At 36.9% G+C, this 21,438-nt stretch overlaps 1 protein-coding gene across 1 annotated transcript in view; it reads right to left on the bottom strand.

Annotated features, from left to right (window-relative positions):
- The window catches only part of SLC25A12 (solute carrier family 25 member 12), a 45,147-nt gene that overhangs the window by 4,072 nt on the left and 19,637 nt on the right, over positions 1-21,438 (bottom strand). Inside the window, exons 6-14 of the mRNA XM_054278035.1 lie at positions 20,268-20,414; positions 19,025-19,163; positions 17,727-17,820; positions 17,083-17,167; positions 13,707-13,791; positions 13,089-13,247; positions 9,872-9,924; positions 9,593-9,673; positions 1,213-1,353 (exon numbers count right to left, since the gene is read on the bottom strand). Coding sequence (XP_054134010.1) covers positions 1,213-1,353; positions 9,593-9,673; positions 9,872-9,924; positions 13,089-13,247; positions 13,707-13,791; positions 17,083-17,167; positions 17,727-17,820; positions 19,025-19,163; positions 20,268-20,414 — 984 coding nt within the window. The remainder of the gene's footprint in view (positions 1-1,212; positions 1,354-9,592; positions 9,674-9,871; positions 9,925-13,088; positions 13,248-13,706; positions 13,792-17,082; positions 17,168-17,726; positions 17,821-19,024; positions 19,164-20,267; positions 20,415-21,438) is intronic.

Genomic DNA, 21,438 nt, shown 5'->3' with positions numbered 1-21,438 from the left:
AAACAGATGATACAGAGAACTTGAAAATAAGAATAAGGCATATCTAAACTAAGGGTCTGGAATGAGGAGGATTCAAGGTTCATGTATAATTTTGGTAACTTATACATTATATCAATCCTCATCAGTACATAGGATAAATATCAGACATCAGTACATAGGATAAATACTTTTTACACACTGTGTGTCCAAAGGCAATGAAAGAAGTGACAGAGATCAGTCCTTATGTCTTTCTGACAACTAGGGAAACAGCAAGACCAGTCCCTGCCAGCCTTTATTCCACCAAACACAAAAGCACTACTAAAATACCAGTGAGCAATATAAGACCTCACCAAAAAAGCTGCGCTGGAAGATTAGCAAAAAGAGAAAAAAACACTGCAAATTGGGTACTGTTTAATAAGGAAACACAATGGTCACAAATCTCATCTACCAAATTCAAAACAAAATCTTCAGCTCTAAAAGTAAATGTGCACACTTTTATAGTATTATTGCAGGTCTATGGGCAAATCACATAAAGCAATGTTTTGTAAGTGCACAGCTAATATAACTGCTGAATTTACGTATTACCCCTTGCACTGGCAGAAGATACAGGAAGAAACACTCTTCCTTGTTTAAGGAAACTAATAGCTTCTGCTCCATTACACCTGATCTGTAATGATGGCAGAAAGTATACCTGCAGGGAAGGAATCTGTTGACTGGCATTTTGCTGAAGTACCATACAGAACAGGTTTTTTTCAGGGGAATTTATTGACAAATCCCACCACTTAACTTCTTAAAAATCTGAATCCTACTAAACTTCACTACTGTTTCACTGCCATCAAATTATTAAGACAAAGAGAATATCCTGCTGCAAAGATAACAATAGAGATACACAGATTCAAAATAAATATAAGAAAAACGCACAGGGAAAGCTAAAGAAACTTTTCACAAAACCCCACCAAATGAAATGAACAGTGCCAGAAGCCAGCAGGTCTGCAATACAGGGCTCCCTGCAGCTTGGCATAAAAGCCCAAAGGATAGAATGGGGGAGTATTTTTTGTATCCCACTGCCATTAATATAGAAGTGAGTTTTCTTCAGTTTTCCACTGTGGGGCTGCCCTGCAGGAAGAGATTGGTTTTAAATTCAAAAGATGTCTTTGTTTTTAATAGTTTTTGTTTCAACAGTATAGAAGTTTAGCATAAAATGATGAAGGCACTCAAAGCAGAAGTACATACCTTATAAAGACCAAGAAAGCCTAAATCTTTTATAACAGACAGAGCACTGACTCTGGGTCCTGTAGTAATTTCTCCTGCAACCTGCAACCGAATCTTTACAATCTCCAGAGGATTAGTGAAGATGACCTGGGAACCTCCTGCCTGCAAACCCAAAGAAAGAGAAAGTAAATTGCATTGCTAGAGCATGTGGTGACATATTGACTTTTGCAATGTGATGAGTGCCTTCACTTCTCACTGCATTGGCTGATATTCTCATGTAAAAATATATGAGAGAGATTTAATAAAGTACCTGTCTGGAAGTCAAAAGAACTGGATCAGAAATCATGGGTTTGTAAAAATAGATTTTTACATATATATTTTTATAGCCCCCTGAGGTGAATTAATTCAGTTTGTCTCTGCTTTTCTCCTAGACATCACTTTCTAGAAGTCATTTCTATGTTTAAAAGTCTACCAGATATTACAGGAAATACTAAACCAAAATAATCATTACACTTGTGCTACTAGAGCATCAAATACACTTAAAGACCTTATGTTTATTCAATAATAATCCATCACCAATGTGTAGACGTGCTATTTGCATTTAGAAGTGATGCTGTTTAAAAGGTAAATTTGCATTTAACAGTGTAATTTTAAATTATTAGAAAAGGTGTTTGGAGTTTTGTTTAGCAGCCTGTAATAGTCCTAAGTGGAAACAAAATATAAAATTTAAATAGGAAGACTAATATTTCAAAATACGATACTAGATAGAAACAGGAGTCGTATCTTTGAGCTGGGCATGACAGATTTTACTTGAAGGAAATACTCTGTTGGCAGTGTTGAAGGACTGTCTTGCAAACTTCCTAGCAGTAGCGTTGAAAAGCTGCTTCTGACCCTGCACTTTAGCTAAAGACTTTCAAAGAACTGTGTCCCAGGTTTGAGAGAGATTCAATCCGACAGTTTGGTTTCAGAGTTTTTAAACCTCTGTAGAATGACATGTTTAGATTTCTTCCTGGTTTGCTGTAGGTACTACCGTTCACTTCTGAAGAAGTTTGTGGTTCATCACAATCCAGCTATATTTTACTAAGCTTGTTATGCTCCCCTTTTCCTAAGCCACCTTCTTTAACTTAAAAATTAAACCCAGTTCCTTAAAAATTGTGGCATATAACCGCTTGAATACAGCCAACTCTAGAAAGCATTCCTTGCACAATATAAAAACTCCTCTTAATTCTGATTGATTCCTCCAACCCATCAAATGTTAGTGAAGTAAACAGATGCAGAACATCTGCAGTTAAAACTTTTTACCACATCTAAACTGCCCAAGCAATAAACTCTTTTTGTGATGCTGAGAGATTGGGAGGGGTGTGGTGAAGTCTGATACAGCATCTCCTGAAGAACCTGCATGGTGTTCTCTGGTAACTGATTGACAACTGATGAACACTAATCCTTTCTGCATCTGCATCTTCCCCTCTGCAGCAGCAGGCAGAATAAATGTGAGATTAGCCCTGATACACAGTTTAGAAACTGGCAATCTGAATTATTCTAGCCTAGAGACAAAAGAGCATTGCAACCCTCATCAGCTCTTACTGAGAGTGACCCAGCACTTCAGCAATGTCTATGGGCTGGGGGCAAGAAGCATCAACACCTTCACTGAGCAAGCAGCCCATACTTCACTGAGCCTTTGCTGAGGACTGACAGCCTTTTACTGCAAACCCTGTTTATCACTTCACTCAATATTGACACTGAAAATCATCACTGCAACAGCTTTGCTGAAGTACCTTGACTGAAATAGTGGGAGATCAACCGCTGCTTTTGATTAATTATTTCCATTGTAGTAATTACTGCTTTTAACACTTCCCACTCAAATAATGAGTCTATACAGTTAGACTTAATTTTATTCCCTCACTTCTTCACCTCTCTGAAAGCAAATCAAAGCTCATATTTTTGTGGACATTTGTTGCAATCATCAGGAAGACCACAAGAACTTCCAGACTTTCTATGTTCCTTGGACTTACTGCACTGTGTTTACTCAGTTATCTGACACCATTCCTATGTCCAAAGGCATTCTTTAGACTCTCTTTACTTCTCATCTCACCTTTTCCAGTTCATACACACCTATGCATGCAAGATGATATGGCTGTCTTGCTAAGCAAAGTTCCAATCTAAATAAAATTTATAAAATTTGCATCTGGCAAATTCTGTTAACCTTTTTTTTTTGTTTGTATTGCATTAAGCATAAAATAATTTCAAATGTTTACCATTTCCCTGTATCTTTTAAAAAATAATTTTGGTGGATAAAATGTTAAGCAGTGTGTTCTCACTACATAATACAATGGACCACACAAAAAAATTCAACTTTAGATTGCAACACTAAGCTAGAAATTCACTCCTTCTAGACAAATACCAGCTACCCATTTATTAAATATGTATTATTTGTTTACATGTATAAGTGAAATTCCATTTTTTATTTTTGATGTTAAAAATTAGCACACCCTGCAGAGCAGCCAAAATAACTCTTCCTATTTGCCCAACAGCCACCACAGAAACACAAATAGGCCAATTTGTAAACATTTCTATTTTCTAACCTGTATTCAATCTTCCTGTAATTAACATTTTCTTCTCCTAGGTTTACCTTTCTGTTAAAATCAGCCATAGCACTCTTCTGATACAGAAAGCAAAATACACTGAACACAGCACATTTTAATAATTTAGTAGCAACACTAATTAGAAATACAATGTTGTAAATTCTATATAGTAAAAATGGAATTATGTAATCCATCAGTATTAGAAGATTATTTGGTGGTCAGGTTATTAAGCAAAATAAAATACAAGGAAAAACCTACACTTATATTATCAGTAGAAACCCCATCAAAAAGCTCTTTAATTACATCAACACTTTGAACATTGAGTATTTACAGTGCTGACAGACTTCCCAACAGGCAGCTTTCTCCAAAAGAGCTGTAACTACCTAGATACCCACCTAAATAGCCCCTGTTAGCAGTATGTCTTTCTACCCAAGCCTTGACTTTGGCTGTTCTACTTGGAGCTTGACAAACTTTTCTGCCCAGCAGTGATTTGATTCACAGGAAGAGCAGCACTGCATTCAGTGGAGTGGCACATCTGAGTTAGGTCCCTCAACACATCACAAGCACAGGCAGGACAAGCTTTGACTTTAATACAGAACATGTAACACAAGAAAACTCCCATTTTCATTTTTTAAAGAATGAATGCAAGGGTGGTTTTTTAGTTTGTCTGTTTTCTATTTAAGTAAAAGGTGTGACAAAGGATGTGTGAGGCAGAGGAAAGTGCTGCCTTGGAGAGGAGAAGAGCACTCTGCAGAAAAGGATGCAGAGGAAAATGACACAAAGGATCTCCAAATAAAAATTAACTGGAAGCATGTAGGTTTGCAGTACAAACCTCCACGCTCCTGTGCAAATCATTAGCAATCAGCATCATTCTTTTTCAAAGTCTCTTACTTCAGCTGTCAGCTCTGTATGTTAAATACATGTGCAAGTGTATATGCACACAGAGGTATACATTGCACTCCCTGAATTGCTTTTGGAGATGGTGCAGTAAATCTAGATTGCTCTCTCATAAATCCTCGCTTCACACATAAATTGCAACAGACACTTTAAAAAAGGTTGACAAATTTGTTTCTGAATGGAGGTTATTCATACACATCAAAAATACCAGTAATAAAAGCTTCTACTTAACCTTAATGTCATGTAAAATAACTCTACAAGGAGCAAATAAAGGAACTAAATCTGACAGCAAAGGTTATGAGAGAAAAGATGTAGTTTGAGATCCCACAGCAAACGCCCCATGACATGCCAAAGGCTGAAGGAAATACACAAATGACCCTGCAACATGAGACCTCTTGCCCTTTCCAATTCCACCCGAGAGGCATATGCTCCAAAGGGGAGAGGCCTACTTCAAGCCCTTCCTTCCTTCCTTTTAGAAACCACCACATCCTGGACCACAACTATGTCCCAAAGAAGCAGCTAAAATAAGATGTTACTTGAAACAGTCTTGTTTAAAAACATCAAAAGAACTTGCGTTTCTTTCTCTAGGCAAAGCTGACATGGTTCATGAACCTAGAGTGAGCTTACTGTCTCTTTCATTAAACAATCATTTTCTCCCCTGTTTTAAATGTCCACAACAGAAATTAAGATAAAGTAGTAAAGTTTAATTCTGCTTCTAACTTACTTTTTTAAAGCATAACAAAAGAAGTAACATATCTTCAAGATTTTGAAGGAAAAGCAGTCTGTAACTCCTTTTTTTTCTTCTTGTTAAACAAAACCATTAACATTTAACGTTATTTTTTCCAAAAAAAATATTTGATACATTCCTGTTTGCCTGATAACACCTATATGCATTTTTATGTGTATGTATATATATATATGCATAAATATATATGAAAATTATTTCTTACAAGTATACCAAAAATATTTGGACTGAATCTTAGATTTAATGTTTATCAAAACTTCAAAATCAGTGGTAAATTTGAATCTCTCTGTGTATGTATGTGCAAACACAAACACACATACACACATCCCAACATCTAATTATCAACGGATGCATTGCCACTTCTCCAAAGGTTCTCAAGACCCTTTCTGCCTGGCACTCCAAAGTCTTTCTTCCTACAGCATAAAGCAAAAACATCGTTCTGATGAAACACAATTCATCCATTCAAAATATTAAGTATCACGCACAGCATGGGAAGAATCTATTTATTCCCATGTAACTCATAGGAATTACAGGCTAAACTCACAGTATCTCTGTCCACTGTAGCAGTAACCATGAATCATTTGCACAGCACTAGGTGTCTGCTTCAGCACTGCTTCCCAAGTGAGGAAGAGCAGCTCCCTAGAGCACCTTGCCCTTCACCATGTACTCACATGTGCCATGCATGTAAGCTGCTCTGGGAAGCACTGTCTGTATCAGGCATGGGCTCTCTACCTCCCAGGCCTCTGCTGGGATTGAGGAAAGCATTGCAAAAGCTTCACTCAGCCTCCCTGCAACTCAAAGCTAATGGGAGCTGAAAACTTCAGGAATGCAGGTTAATCACTGAATTACAACAGAATTTAATTCAATTAATTACAGTAACAGTAGGGAAAGAAATTGTTTGCCCTGAACATGTGTAAATATGGACAGTGCTGTTAATGATTAACAAACCAGCATACTGCAGGCAGGTAGGAAGATGGGATATCAGTTTCATCCATCAGGGACAAGAGCCCTTTCATTGACAGGTACGACCTGACTGCTGTAACTGAGCTGCCCAACGTAGCTGCTCCGCAGTTTTCAAATACAGCTGCAGCTTGAGAGAAGCTGGGAATATTTGGGCTCTGACAGAGCAGACCCTGCACTTCCCAGTGACATTTACATTGCCCAGCAGCAGCAGGAAGGTTTAAAGGAGCATAGGGCACGGGCTGCCTGCGGGAGGTCCCTGCCCTGCAGGGAGGAAGGAAAGACAACAGACAGGCAGCTGACCACACGAACAGGCACTGCCTGGGAGAAGTCTTTGGTAGCTGCTGTGAGAATGACAATGTTTCTCCTTACTGCCAGCACTGCTTTACTCCACAAGCTGACAGAAGCTGAGAATGATTGGAGCCTGAGCAGTAAGATTTTGGCCAAAGTGATTCAGTCTCTCAGTGTCCGCATTTCTGGAGGAGGGCCACTCCTTTGCTGGACAGTATAGCACTGCTTCCAGATACTACAGAGCTGAGGATTCTGGCCAGCCTACACAGGGCCTCTGAACCACCACAGTCATAATGTCAAAGGCTTCACCTGTCCTGTGTGTGGGTCTTAGAAAACTGTAACACTGTACATAAGCTCTGATACAGCACTGCCATCCAGAGAGGAGAATTTGCCATGTCTGCTGGAACCTTTCCCAAGCTGCCTCCACTTCCTCACACGAACTCTTTGACTGTTGTTTGAGGACTGTGGCATGCACAATGTGCTTTTGTATACCTTGCAAGAGGGAAGGCTTTTGAAAGTATGAAAGGTCTCTGCTGTAAGCTCTGTAAAATAGCTGAAAACATGCCTTGCTCATCTTGCTTATCCACCAGCAGTTCCATACCAGACATGATCCAAAACTGCATTACTCCTGTTAATGAGGAGATAGTTCAACACTAAACACAGGCAAGTGAGGGTCAGAGACAGTAGGAAGTCTATCTCTAAGAAGTACATGTGGGAATAACACTATTTCTTCTGGTATTATGACAAGGTAAAAAAGTATGGGTTTATTTTAGCCTATATTTATAGTATACTATTAGCAAAATACTTAAGTGTTTTAAGTAACAAACAGTAACAAAAAGCCACAAAAACCTGACTTACCCAAATCTAAATGCTGAAAATAATTTTGGCATATATAAAATCCAAACATTCCCACATTAAACCATCATTTTGTACTAACAGAGAGAGAAGGAAGAGAATTAAGGAAAAATGAAAGGTAGCATCCCCCAAACACAAAGCCTTTTGTGCCCCTACTTGAGGCCCTTCCTTGGATGGAATTGTTGGTTGCGCCCCATAATATTTTCTAGAAAAACAGAACACAGTAACAACAGAAGTGTGATGACCAACATTATTTCCAAGCAAGTCAACACAGAAAAGAGCTGTCGAAATGAGAATGAAAAGGTCTGAGGATGAAAAAAGAGAGACTAATGTCTAATTGCCCCAGCTTTAGCCAACTGATACTTTCAGACTCTTAACCTTACAGGCTTCCTAACAAAGATTCTGCTATCCAGGAAGAAGTGGAATTGCTAAAATTGAACTAAGCAGTAGCAGAGACAAAAAAGTCTTCAGCTGGTAAGATATCAGATGATCCAGAGGAAGCTCAAAGAAACACCCCTCAGGTTGCTAAACTGGGACCAACAGTTCTATAATTTTGTTTAAAATTCTCCCAGATTGAGTGAGATTAATATTACCTTGAAAAAGGAGATGAAAATACCAGCTCAGACAGTCAGCTAGAAGGTGTTGTGTTTGGACAGACTAGAAATCTGGTCATCTTCAAAAAACACCGAAATCTCTGAAAGCTTATCTGAAACTCAATTTCTCCCCAATTTTTGCATGTTCACTACAGTAAAACAATGCAATTATTTTGAAACAGGAGTTCCTGGCAAGTGAAAAAGGCTCTAATATGGATTGAATTTAGTATTACATATTTCAGTACAAAATAATAAAATTATCAGATGTTTGACTTTAATTATGAATTTAAGCATAACACAACCACAAATGAATTCTATTCTCCATACAGATGACCTGTATTTGCTTTCTGTGTTACTGAGCTTTCCAGAAAAAGGTTACTCTTCTGCTAGCTATGCATTAGAGCTGCTTTCTCACATTTCTCAGAAAATAAACTTTGTACACTGACAGGTGAAGACTCAAGCATGTACCAGGCTGCCAAATTCAATCAGGCAGAACTATAAGCAGCCTCCCTTCAGGGCTGTTTCTTTGAATTAAAAGTTTGCAGAGGTCAACAACCTTTCTGCCCCAGGTTTTGTTGTAAGCCAAGGAGGTTTTATACCAGCCTGTCAGACTACTCAACTGGAAGTCATTAGTGTTCTCTGCTACAAAAGAAACCCAACTCAAGCCCTAAACATATTATAGGGTTAACAACTGTCGGGGAATCCCACAAACGAAATTAGCCAACGTGCAAAACCAAAAGAAATCCAGCATCAATATCAAGTCAAACCACTTACAGATTGCTAAAACATCCACTGAATTACAGCCCTCAATTTCAACAAAAACATGGTTTGTTTTTTAACTGTATTTGGATGAGGGTTGTAATTAGCATCTGGAGTAACACAGCTGCATTTTATACGAAGTTATTTAAAACGACAATTCACTTATACATGTTACATGAAAGGTAAGGCTGTATTGTTATTTTTTTCCATCTTTTCACAACAGTAAAAATTTCACATACAGCAAGTTGAAGAGTGTATTTCTTTTCCTTCTTAAAATCTTCAGCAAGAATTAGATTTCCTTAAACCATTCTAGACATCTCCATCCCTCCCCTGAAGGAAATTTAATCGTGGCTATGATCCATTCTCAAGGAGCACCTGTATCTTCCCAAACTAATGATGAATGGCAACCCAGCAGAACATATGGAAAGGGAGGACAGGGCACCCTCTTCTTCAGACTTTGTGAATGAAACCACTGCTGAAACTGAAAGTTATAAACTGGGCCAAAATAAGTTGCTTAAGCACACTGTTCCAAGAGAACTTAATTCAGAAGTGTGCTATGTTTTCCAAACAGAAACAGTACTTTTTTTAGTTCTTGTGACTGGGAGAAAAAAAGAGCACTCCTGCTCAAATTGACAAAGCACACCCATTAACTGTCATTCCAACTATTCTGGACGTGACTGAGAATCAATTTTTCCTGGGAATACAGGACAGATACTTACACAGCCTCCAGCAAGGATCTCTGCAGGCAATGGAATGGAACCATCTTTCCTGGTAAATTTGTCTCTGACAAAGTCATTAACCTAATAAAGATACAATATATTACACACTGTTTTAAGTTATTCTTCTTCCTTATTAATATATATCAAGTAAATCTGTAGCCATATATGTTAGAATGCTTGTAAGTGGTCATCTCTCACACATTTTAGGAAATAAATCCTGTGCATGTTAACAAACAAAAGGATGCCAGGGAGGAAAGAAAAAAAAAAAAAGATACGTACAGTTAGCTTAATAGCCTTTTCTGGAGCAACACCTATCAGCTGTGGTAACAAGCCTATAGAAACAAAGACATCATAAGGCAACATTATCTTCCTAATAGAGAAAATAGTATTTTATCAGTGCTGTACAGAAATGCCTTTCTGCACAGGGACTAGCCTTTGAGGTGGATGGCATTTAAGTATGGGATGCTGCTAGAGCACTGCATAGCATACCAGTATAATTTTATATTACAGTTTCTGTTGAAAATTACAATTAAATGTGTGACCAGATCTGCCTTCCTCAACTAAGTCAAGCCTGATGCTATTGCAGTACAGAGGGAAAAAAGTTTAAGGACCAAACATAAACCTTGGATATGTCTACTACAGAAAAGTTTGTTTGACTTTTTTAGCCCCTGAGCATAATTTTCCCATAAAGCTTCCAATCACTTTTAAAGATGGGATAGTAGTTGTGAGATAGACACATGATTATGATAAATTATCAACTCACTTCTACTTGACTCACTAACCTGGGTTTTCTGAAGACTTGACTCAACTAAGGGTAAGAAGATTTTCTCTTGTTCAGTTCAACATGGAAGCATGAACTTCTTTAAACCCTATAACTAATGAGCATTTTTTAATCTTACTAAGAGGAGGGATTAGTGGACAGAAACTGATTTTGGCAAGGCCCTTGGTCCTGGAAAATGCTACTACGAACATGAACTGTCATTTGAAAAACGCACATGCACTTTTCTAGGAACTAATAGGTTTAAGAAAAAAATCAGTAGATGGCAGTCTTAACTTCCAAACATAACACATCATAACAGCATCTGTTGTTTTTAAACCCATCTTCTCCACGGCTGTTTTGGCATAGGTATAGATCATAAAACTTAAAGTTATTTTTATTGGATATGGTCACTTCCTAATGTTATTCCATAGTTATGAAATATCATTTTGTCAAAAGTGTTTGCCAGTTAACTAACAAAAAAACCCCACAGCAACAAAACTGCACCAATGCCACTTTCCACTATTTGTTAAGTACAGAGAAATCATAGCTAAAAATTCAAAATTCCCAGAAGTTCTCATTCTGCAGAATTTTTTCACTACTTCCTTAAAAGGAAGTTCAGAACAAAGGTGCCTTAATAGAAAGTGCAGCAGTTAATACACAAATGTAGTGTGTTCTTCCAACACAGTACCTTCTGTGCCATTTACAGACTTACTATGCTGAGGAAAGGTAGCTATTATACACAAAGAAAGGTTGACAGTAACAAAAAGAAATGGTACCCTCCCAGCCTGAATTTCCAATCTACCATGAAAAGACAATCTAGTTCTGCAATGTCTATACTTAAAAAAACCCAAAACCACCAGACAAAACACTGCAAGACAATCCCCCCACTTCCTTTTGTTATGTAGCAGAACTCACTGGGCACACACACTTGGTGTGCCAGAGAACCTGGGACACAGCATGGGCTAGTAGGAACCTGAGAAGAAACTTAATTAATTCTGAAGCTGGATGCCAAGACTCATAAGTGTTTTTATTTTCTTGACCAAAAATCTAAGTTTTTATTTAGAATTATACCATTTCCAGTTTGTGTTCAATTCTGTTTTTTGAAATAGAGAAAACAACTACATTGTACCTTTATATTATGGTATAGATGTATTGTGGAATTACAATGCAATTAGGATAATCCAGCTCAGGAATACAAGGACCCAGTAACAGACCCACAGTAAACTCCATAAGTGTTTCTGCTGTCTAGTTTAACATACTTCCAACAGACCATCTAAATCTCTGAGTCCAAATCTTAGCATCACGCTGACCATTAACTGTACAGTGTCAAAACAACTACATGAACTTCTTATCCTAAACAATCTTAAAAACAATTATTAAACAGGCTATTAAAAACTTTAGCAATCTAACATTCTTTCAAAGAAGAATTTTTCTTTTCAAGTGTAAAACACCGCTTTTAACTCATCAATGGAATCATCCTTGATTTCAAAGTGCTTGAATAAGGTCAGAAACAAAAATAAAACAACAAGTTATTTTAAATGCTGCTGTGCAAAAATAGAGGGGGGGGGGGGCAAGAGAAAGAAAAACAGTACTGTAGAATCAGTCTCATAGATGTAACTCAAGTATTTCCTTTTAGGAAAGATTTAACATCAAAAAAAGAAAACAATTTACCAGTAAGATATAATTTACACAGACTACAGCTCTTTCATTAACTTTGCACCAACATATTCCTTCCCTTACTTACTTACTTGCAGAGCAAAATCCTGAAAGACCACAAAACACTCTTTAGCCATTTTAGCTCTTTCACATGTAAAAACTTCTTAGATACTGTCCATAAAGGACACTGCCCAGTGTCTTTTCTGCCAGAACACATCACAAAGCAGAACAAAATGCTGTAGCCATCACGTGAGTTTGCTGCAGCTAAAGAAGCAGGTGTGCCAATTAATAAATACCTTGCTGATCCCTATGAAAACTGTGAACTTCATAAAGTTATGGGAAATTAGAATTAAAAATAGTGAATTCAACTAAGTATCTATTCAGAAGGCTGGCAAGCATGTACCCTGTGTGCAAGTCACTTTACCAAAGTGATTAAAACTCAGCCTAATTGATAAAAAGCTGAATTCTCAACCTGTATCTTAGAGTTTTATTCTTTTTCAAAATTACAATTTTCTGAGTTTCACTGATGATATTTTAAAGTAAAACAGGGCAACATAATTTAACAGCAGAATGCAACTTCTGTTCACAAGATAAAATTATAAAGCAAGTCCGACTACCTCCAAAAGTATGAGGCACAAGATCTTGCATCCAGTTTACAGACACATTTCCAAGTTACTGTCTTTTGACTCTTAAAAAAAATATTTGCTGCAGAACCAATCTTTCCTCAGATGATAATTTGCTCCTGATGTCTGACCACAGCCAAAAGTTGCAATCCTTTGTGAGATTACAATTATATCCTCAACACTTACATCCCAAAAATTAGGTCTTCAAGTTACTTAAGCAGCAAGGAGCAAATCACTAAAAACAAGAAAAAATCCAGTTTTCCACAGCAATTGTTTATGATGAAGGGTGTGCAATGGAAGAAGAATACTGAGCTCAGAAATGAAAGCAAAATTAGACATGATATCAAGTATTCTGATTTTCCCTTAGGAAACCAGCTGTTGAAGTATTAAAATAAAAAAAAGGGTGACAGAAAATTACTGACTTTGTATTTTTTTTTATTTATTTTAATTCACTTACCTCTGTAAAGACCAAAAAAGCCTTCAAAACGCAAAACCTTTTTAAAGCAGTCAAAGCTGTTTTTGTACATCAACTCTCCTACGACTGAACCTGTGGAGCGCTGATTCTGCATACGAGTTTTCACCAGGTCTATGGGATACACTGCAGTAGCACCAACAGCTGCAAGAAAGCATCCAGAGCATTATTTCTGCAACATCATTGCTGGTGTAGTATGTAATTATTGTGATGATTTTCTACAGCATTTATTTAAACACAAAGAATAGGTAAGCTGGTAAGACCTCTGGTACGTTGGAGGTAAGAAAGAACAATAATGAAGGTCTAGGAAAAGAGTCTCAAGGAGAATGAATGACACTGTTACATAAAACAAGGTGTGCAGGATGAAGAACATCTATCTCAATTACCATTAAAGAAACTTGTTACTAGCATAGTTTCAAAGGATTGTGGAGGCGTTCTAGAATCCAAGTGAAAAGGAAAGAAAGGGAATAACACAACCAAAATGGTTCCAACATCCAATTTTACACATGTATAACCAAGACATCCACCTTACATGAGATCAAGTAGTCTGGCAAAACAGTGTTAAAGTACCTCAAGCTTGGAAACAGAAAGCAGAATACTCACCTCCAGCAATTGAGCCTAAAGTGAACCTGTAAGCTGACTCAGCTATCTGGAGCCAAATAGGTCTGCTTAATTCTCCAAAAGATTGCTGTGTGAGGGAAAAAGAAATGAAAAAAAGCTTGAAAATCTGCACAGGAAAGCAAAGGCATCTGTGAATTATTTTTACAATGGTACGGAAAGAATCTGATAAAAATTAGTAGCTTTATGTTCAGGAGGAAGAAGAAAAAGCAATTACTAGATAATGTCTATTGTGCCTAACGGATGAAGCACATTTTCCAAATACTTCTTCTAAAAAATATTCCTTACATATTCCTAGTTGTGCCAAACCAGTACTCCAGTATAACCAGAACAATGATGCTCAAGAAAAAGAAGATAGAAACTCTAAACAACTTTACTATTTTCTGTTCTGTTGCCTTTGAATTTGTAAGGCATGGAACCCCCTTTTGACTCAAATAAAATTCAGTATTTCAAAAGGAATTCACAGAATACCTCAAAGACAGGCTCTATCAGCACAGGACATATTTTAAGATGACATTCCATTAATGCATAGCACAAGTATGAGATTTCATGTCTTCAAAACAGAAGACAAGACTTTTCCATGCAGTGCTAATTTACAGAGCAATGCTGACCTCAGTCCTTTCAATTACATACACTATTATAAATGTGTTAAGTATTCTAAATAATACAGTCTGCACAGAAAATATCTGCAGAGACTCATAATTATGTTATTAAATGGCTATTAGAAACAAGGTAAACTAAACTGATTAACAAGACATGTTCACAAACTTGCACTATAAAATATGTAAGATAGGGCAAGGTTTCATTCAAACAGAAATAAGACAATTAGAGAGAAATTGATGTTATACAGTATAACTTGTCTGGGCAAAGGGGCCAAGATATTAACTGTTAAATTCCATAGTAAAGCAGATACTAAAGTCCACTTTCCAAACACAAATCTGTTTTTCCTAAAAGCACCTTGTACTGTTAGCAGATGTGCTTCTGCCGGGACAGCTGGAATGTCCGGAACTCAGATGGATATTAGGAATTTCACAAAATTACCACACACACTTCTCAGCTCCCTGTCCAAGGCTACCCAGCCAAGGTAGCTCAGCTCACTGGAGCACCACAGAATGTCAGCACCTGCCTCAGCACAGACTGCTCAGGGCTGGTGTTACACGGCTGTGCAAAACCCTGCCCACACTGCAAAAGTGTTACACACACAACACAGGACAGCAGCCCATGAGGTCAGGATGAGATCATTACCTGTAAAAAACCATGGATTATATTTGATACCCTTTTTCCACAGAATAAAAAGGTACAGCTAAAACCACTTCCCTTCACAAGACACTCTCCTCCCCCACAATATAGCTTAACAGAGAAGAATAGAGAAATTCTAGGTAGCACTAAAATTACACACTCCACATGCAGACCAGCATAAAAAAGCATAAATCAAATGCACTGCCTTTACAAGCAATGGAAGTAATAAATCCAAAGAATACTCTCATTATTGTAAAACCACTATGCTTTCCTATTAAAAAAATCCAAAAAAACCCCAAAGGATAATAAAACCAAAATAACCACGAAAATAAATTATAAAATTCAGATACATTTCTTTTGATTCGTGTAAATAAAAGACACATGCTATAATATACTCCAAAAAGCCTTAGAAGCAGAACTAGTTCTTCATTACACCGAAATTTTCTCCTAGCTTGGCACACCTGCTGCCTTTCAGCTGGTTTAAGATTATTCTTTTTGCTCGAAGCTTCACACGGTTCTCATCAAAATCCAATCATTCCATTTAGACATTAATCTTAGTGAATGCATCACTGAATGTTAAAAATCAAATTCTTTCTGAAGGAAATGTCACTTTTATATTATTAAATAAGTGTTCACAAAGTTTTCAGTTTACTTGTGTGTTCAGATGGATATGTAAATGAATGTAATTAATGCTATAGCTTTCAAATCATGAATATTTATAAAGAGAAAATTACTGTAGCTGTCATCCCCATAGGATATTCAGCTGCTAAGCTTTAAAAAAATCTTACACAATGAAAAAAATTGACAATAAAGTAAACATGGTTGAAAGCAGGCTAATTTTCATTTCTACCAAATCTATACAGAGTGATTTTATGTAAAAATTTAGATTTTTCTTTACAAAGGGATTTTTAAATCATATAAAACTGATTACAGAATTGGTTTCATTTCCCAGGGACAGCTGGACCACACTGAGATGATATTTGCCCTTCATGAACTGATATCTTTCATTTTGTCAATACACTTAATTTACTGTTCACTTAAGATAAGGTCTAATAAAAGACTGTTCCTCATAAACTAAATAAAATGAAATTATTTTGCTTTCTGATGTCTGGTTTTAACACACAATCTAGAATAAGATGAAAATATAATGTACTACTTCAAGAGTATGAAAAGAGTATATTCTGTTCTAGTGATGAGGGAATCTTATCAGTGAGCTCATTTTGAAAGGGTGCCAAGCTACAAGGGTAGTTCTGGGAAGTGAAGTAAGTCAGTATTTTGTCCACTCAAGGAGGTGAGTACGAGGAACACATTTATAAGCTTTACGTTTAATATTCATATTTTTTACTACCTGTATTGAGATTGTGTGGCACAGCTGGGGCTGGGGGATACAAGGGTGGCTTTGTGAGAAGCTGCCAGAAGCTTCCCTCATGTCTGACAGAGCCAACAGCACCACTGGCCAAGGTCAAGTCCATCAGTGGCAGTGGCAGCACCTCTGGGATAATGTATTTAAGAATTAAAGTATTTAAGAAGGGGGAACAAACCCTGTGCAATGGCAGCTGGTAAGAGGAGAGAGAACACATGAGAGAAACAATTCTGCTGGTACAAAGGTCAGTGAATGAGCAGGAGGAGGTGCTCCTGGCACTGCAGCAGAGATTCCCCTGCAGAGCCTGTAGGACCCCACACAGGAACAGGGGGATGCATCCCAAGGAGGCTGCAACTGCATGGAGGGCCCATGGGAATGATGGATTCCTGAAAGACTGCACCACGTGGGAGGGACACACACTGCAGCAGTTTGCAAACAACTGGGCTCCACAGGAAGGACTCACACTGGAGAAGTTCATGGAGGGCTGTGCCCTGTGAAAAGGCTTTTCAGGAACAAATGTATTCGTGGTAAGGAATCCAAGTATCCATACATGCTCATATCTAAACAGGCCATGCTGATATCTCATACCTTGTCTAGTCACATACAGTATCTAACAGCCTGCCCCATTTCTATCCTTACAGCAATACACACAGCATGCTCCACTTGGCAGGAATCTGTATAAAGTGCATTATTCTTATTTTTCATTTGCAAGTACATACTAACATTCACTCAATTTCAATTTTTTTTTCTACTACCCACCTGCCTCTGGAGCTCTGCCAGGTTATAAGGCAATGCACCTTCAGCCAGTGGTGCTATTCTCTCAATATCTGCCAAAGTTAAGCGCCTTTACACAAGGCAGAGAAAAGGAAATTATGGTTAGATAAAGCATCAAACTTATTAAGTACAGTATTCCTGGCTACACCTCACAAACTACATCTGAGTTTACAAAAAGACACTTGTCATATCTGAATGCAGACCTGAGAAGTCTGCTACACTGCATTAAAGAATGCTTGGAGATGAAGGGAACATGGATTATTCAGAAGTAAGTTCTTCAGAACTAGTAATAAGGAATATAATACACAAATGAAACCATTTCTAGCTATTTCTGTGTAAGATTTTGCATGCATTAAAGATCCATGCAAAACATCAACCAGTGTATTTTGTAGCCTTTTGGGAATATTGTATTTTTCTACTTCATATGTATACCTATAATACAACAATTAATAATTGTGCTTGACATGCACAATTCACTTACAAAACCCATGGACACAACAAAATCAGTTTACATTGAACAAATTATGGTAAAAAACACAAAACCCTTTAAAATTAGGACAAAAGTAAGAGGTCACACAGAAAACACAAAAATCATGATTGCAAAATGATAAAATTCATTATTATGTTACCCAGTAACACTGTATAAGTCTGTAAGTTGGTAGAGAATATCTATTTCCAGCGGTGTAATTTGTCCAAAGTGAATTGCAGAGTGTGTAAATTCCTCTGAATTTAAAAGGGAAAGAGAAATACAACATTTGTGTTATTTGTCAAATCTCCCTCTTGAATCCTTTCAAATAACTTTAAAAAAAATGAAGTCTATCACCAAGAATCAAAATCCATAATGCAAAGGGAAAAGGTATCTTTAGGAGAACATCTATCCTAAAACAGGCCTTCCTAACACACACCATGTCTGACTCCATAACTCTGACTTATGGTAAATATTTACCAAAGATAACAAAAATCCTCAAATTAGCAAGCTTAATAAAACAACACCTACAATTTGTGATTCTTGCTTCTGAACTTTCTGCAAAACAGAATATAACAGAAAAGTGGTCCATTATTCACAGCTTTAAGGGCAACTGACTCATCTATTCCCATCATGTCCAGAGTTCTTCTTCTCATAGCTCTGAGTGACTCCCAGCTTAGATATTCATCTGGCCAAATTACACAATATGTTTATGGCATAATTGGCAAGTGGCAGTTAACAAGTCTGAGCAGTGAAAACACAGCAGCCTTTTTTCTCTCTACAAATCCAAGAAAGATGTATTTATGCATCTGTACCAAAACACATTGCTAGGCAATTTGTTAGGACAATTTGGAGGATGAGAACAGCCCTTTTGTGCTTTTCTTTAGGGGAAAAATATGCAGAGCATATGAATATATGCTAAACAAAGAAGAAAACTTGGCATGCTTTTTACCACACAATGGTTTGGCTGGTCTCATCCATACAGGTAGTAAAACTGGTGATAAAATCTGCCATAAAATGGCTTCAAAAGCCCTCTGCTTATGTCTGTGACAAGACTGAAATACAGCAACCTTTCACATGCACAGGGTTTTGTTACATACTAACTGGCATCATCTATATATAAAACCACTCAGATTTTCAAACTTAACCCAGTCCACCACATTCCCCAGTAACTTCCTATCTCTAAGCAACAATGCATCTCTTTCAAGGAGCTGTAAAATCCTCAGTATTATACTGACTTGCAGGTACTCATTCAAACAATAACTCCTGCAAGAACCTTCTCTTTAATGAGCTAACTGAAAATACTTACTAACCTGTAAGGATGAAAATCACCCACAGTTAAAAAAAAACACTTTCCCAGTGGCCATAAACTGACTTCTGACTCACCTTAACCCATGTCCATCACCAATTACAAAATGGACAGAATTAAAACATTAATAAACCGTAGGAAATGTATCTTACCTTTTGTGACTTCAACATCTCTTCTTGTACCTGCTATATTACTGTATATCTTCCTAACAAGATCCATGTTATTCAAAAGGGCATTAAATGCATTGAAAAAGGAGAAGCTGACCTGATGTGATACAGTTCCACCAGCTACCTTTAAAAATTAAATGAAAACAGTTAAGTGCATTAAGCACATTTACATCTTATTACAATCACAGAAACACTCATTTGAGCAAATTATGAAAGAATTAAAGATATCTTTCTATTCCTGTAATTTTAAGATATTTTTAATAGAAACATGAGGGGAGAATTATTAAACAGGATACTATTTTTGTGGTAAAGATTGAACACTAGGAAACAATTAGGAAATAATCATGTAAGTAGGTTATTGTTGAAGTTATCTGACAGACACATTGAAAGCGCCACCAAGTAATCTTCTGAAAGAGAAATGCATGCAAATGCAAACACCTTTAGATAAAGGAACGAAGTGATTTCTTGCATCATATACATCAATGACCATTTACTGCAAAGTCTAAAGTTAGTAGATACTCTAAATTTTATAGAAGACAGTATGCCTTACAAGTAAGGCAAGGCAAGATTTATAGGTAAGATAGTAAGATAAAAGTTATTACTTTATCTTCTATATAAATTTCATTCTTATGTAATTTTCATACTACACACTTTCAGATTATAACTTGTATGTTATTACTTTACCTACAGATCTTGCCAAACTATCAGGGCTGTAACCATTCTACCTCTAGAATCTACATACTGATTTTCCAAACTCTGATCTGAAAAAGAAAAGAATGCAAGAGTATATAAAAGGACAAAATTTTAAGTAGTCTCCAGTTCCTGAGATGTCATATATTCAAATATAAAAACTGGATGCTTTTGTCCTAAATAATTTCCAGTGGATTTGATGATTTTAAGGTCTTTTCCTATATGGTTCTACAATTTTATGATTATTTCTGTACCAAGTACTTTGCCCTGCTGCTCTGGTGGAAAGCATAGCAGACTAACTCAAACTGCTTCCAGCAGCACTTTAAACATGCAAACCAGACTGCCAACCTTTTCACTACTGCAGTCAAGGAATGCTGCCATGTTTCACCCTGCCCACTCTATTATGAAGCTGATAATCTGTAGCACCGAGGCAGTGAGTGATAAACAGACAGAAGACAAAGTGGGAGAGAAGCTGTGCCATCTTCAAACATCACAGCTATTAAACACTAAATTCAAGGCATTTTTTGTTAACACTTACTGAAACTAAATTTTCTTCCACAAATGGAGTTAGCATATGGGAGCGAATGGTAACCATGATCTCATTGAAGTCCAGCCCAGTTATCAGACCACTTTTACTTTTGTCCTTCAATGCAAAGGCTTGTCTTGCATGTTCTGACTGCAGCTCCTAGAATGAATATTCAGAGATAGCAGATTAGAAGCAAATTCTGTAACCCACTGTTCACAAAATGTTCACTTATTTCATATCCTTATGCTCCAAGAGGTCTGTGCATATAGACAACAGTGTAACTACAGTTTCAACTTCAAGACCAGCTCAATTAAAATAAGAAGTCTGCATACTGATTTAATCCACAGATTCATTCCTCTGTCAAAGAAAAACCTCAATTCAACTGTAAAGAAATATGCACTTTCACTAAATGATTTAAGAAATGAACTTCACATACCCATGTCCTGCCTGCTATCTATTCCTTAATTAAATACTTAAGTGCTAGAAAAACTTCTTATATTGATCTTGAAGACACAAAGTGAGGTGATCTCTTACATATCCAAGATGAAATATGACTGGGCTATTATACACTAACTCACTGGAAAGTACTTGAAAATAAACAGGAGGACAGTGAAAATTATATAATATGGATTTAGATTGCCCCAAACAGCTATCTCCCATAATGTCACAAATGGTCACTCATTTCAGACAATTTAAAACTCCCATACAAACTGTAAAAACCTTTATACGAAGATCACTGTGGTAACCTAACCTCAAGATAATAACGATAGTTGTAAATTCTATGTCCAGAAAAAGTTGTTTCCTTCTATTCAGGCAAACAATAAAGCCCATTCAGCTGTCATTCAGACCTCTAGAAGCCACTAAAAAAATAACCACGTTCTGACAGACAGTAAGAAGAGGGCAAACCATCTAGCTTATATCACCTTTACAGTAATTTCTCAACTCTCATAACCTCATGAACAACATTTTCTAGATCAAGGTACAACAAACTCACTCGATTCAAGTCCCAAACCCCAGAAGATGGTGTTAGACCAAAAGAGAAAAACAATCTTATATAAAAAGAAGGGATAAAAATACCCAAATTGTGTTCATACTGAAATTACTGCAACCCTTTTTTTTTAATCATACAATGACAGTAAGAACCTACTGTATCTTACATGGCAGTATCGTGGAAACACAAACA

Source organism: Melozone crissalis, unplaced genomic scaffold (assembly GCF_028551555.1).
Source record: "Melozone crissalis strain CALT ecotype California unplaced genomic scaffold, PUWL_Pcris_2 ptg000023l_1, whole genome shotgun sequence".
Classification (NCBI taxonomy): Eukaryota; Metazoa; Chordata; class Aves; order Passeriformes; family Passerellidae; genus Melozone; species Melozone crissalis.
The sequence above is the reverse complement of the archived record's forward strand: the minus strand, read 5'-3'. Positions and strand labels throughout refer to the sequence as shown.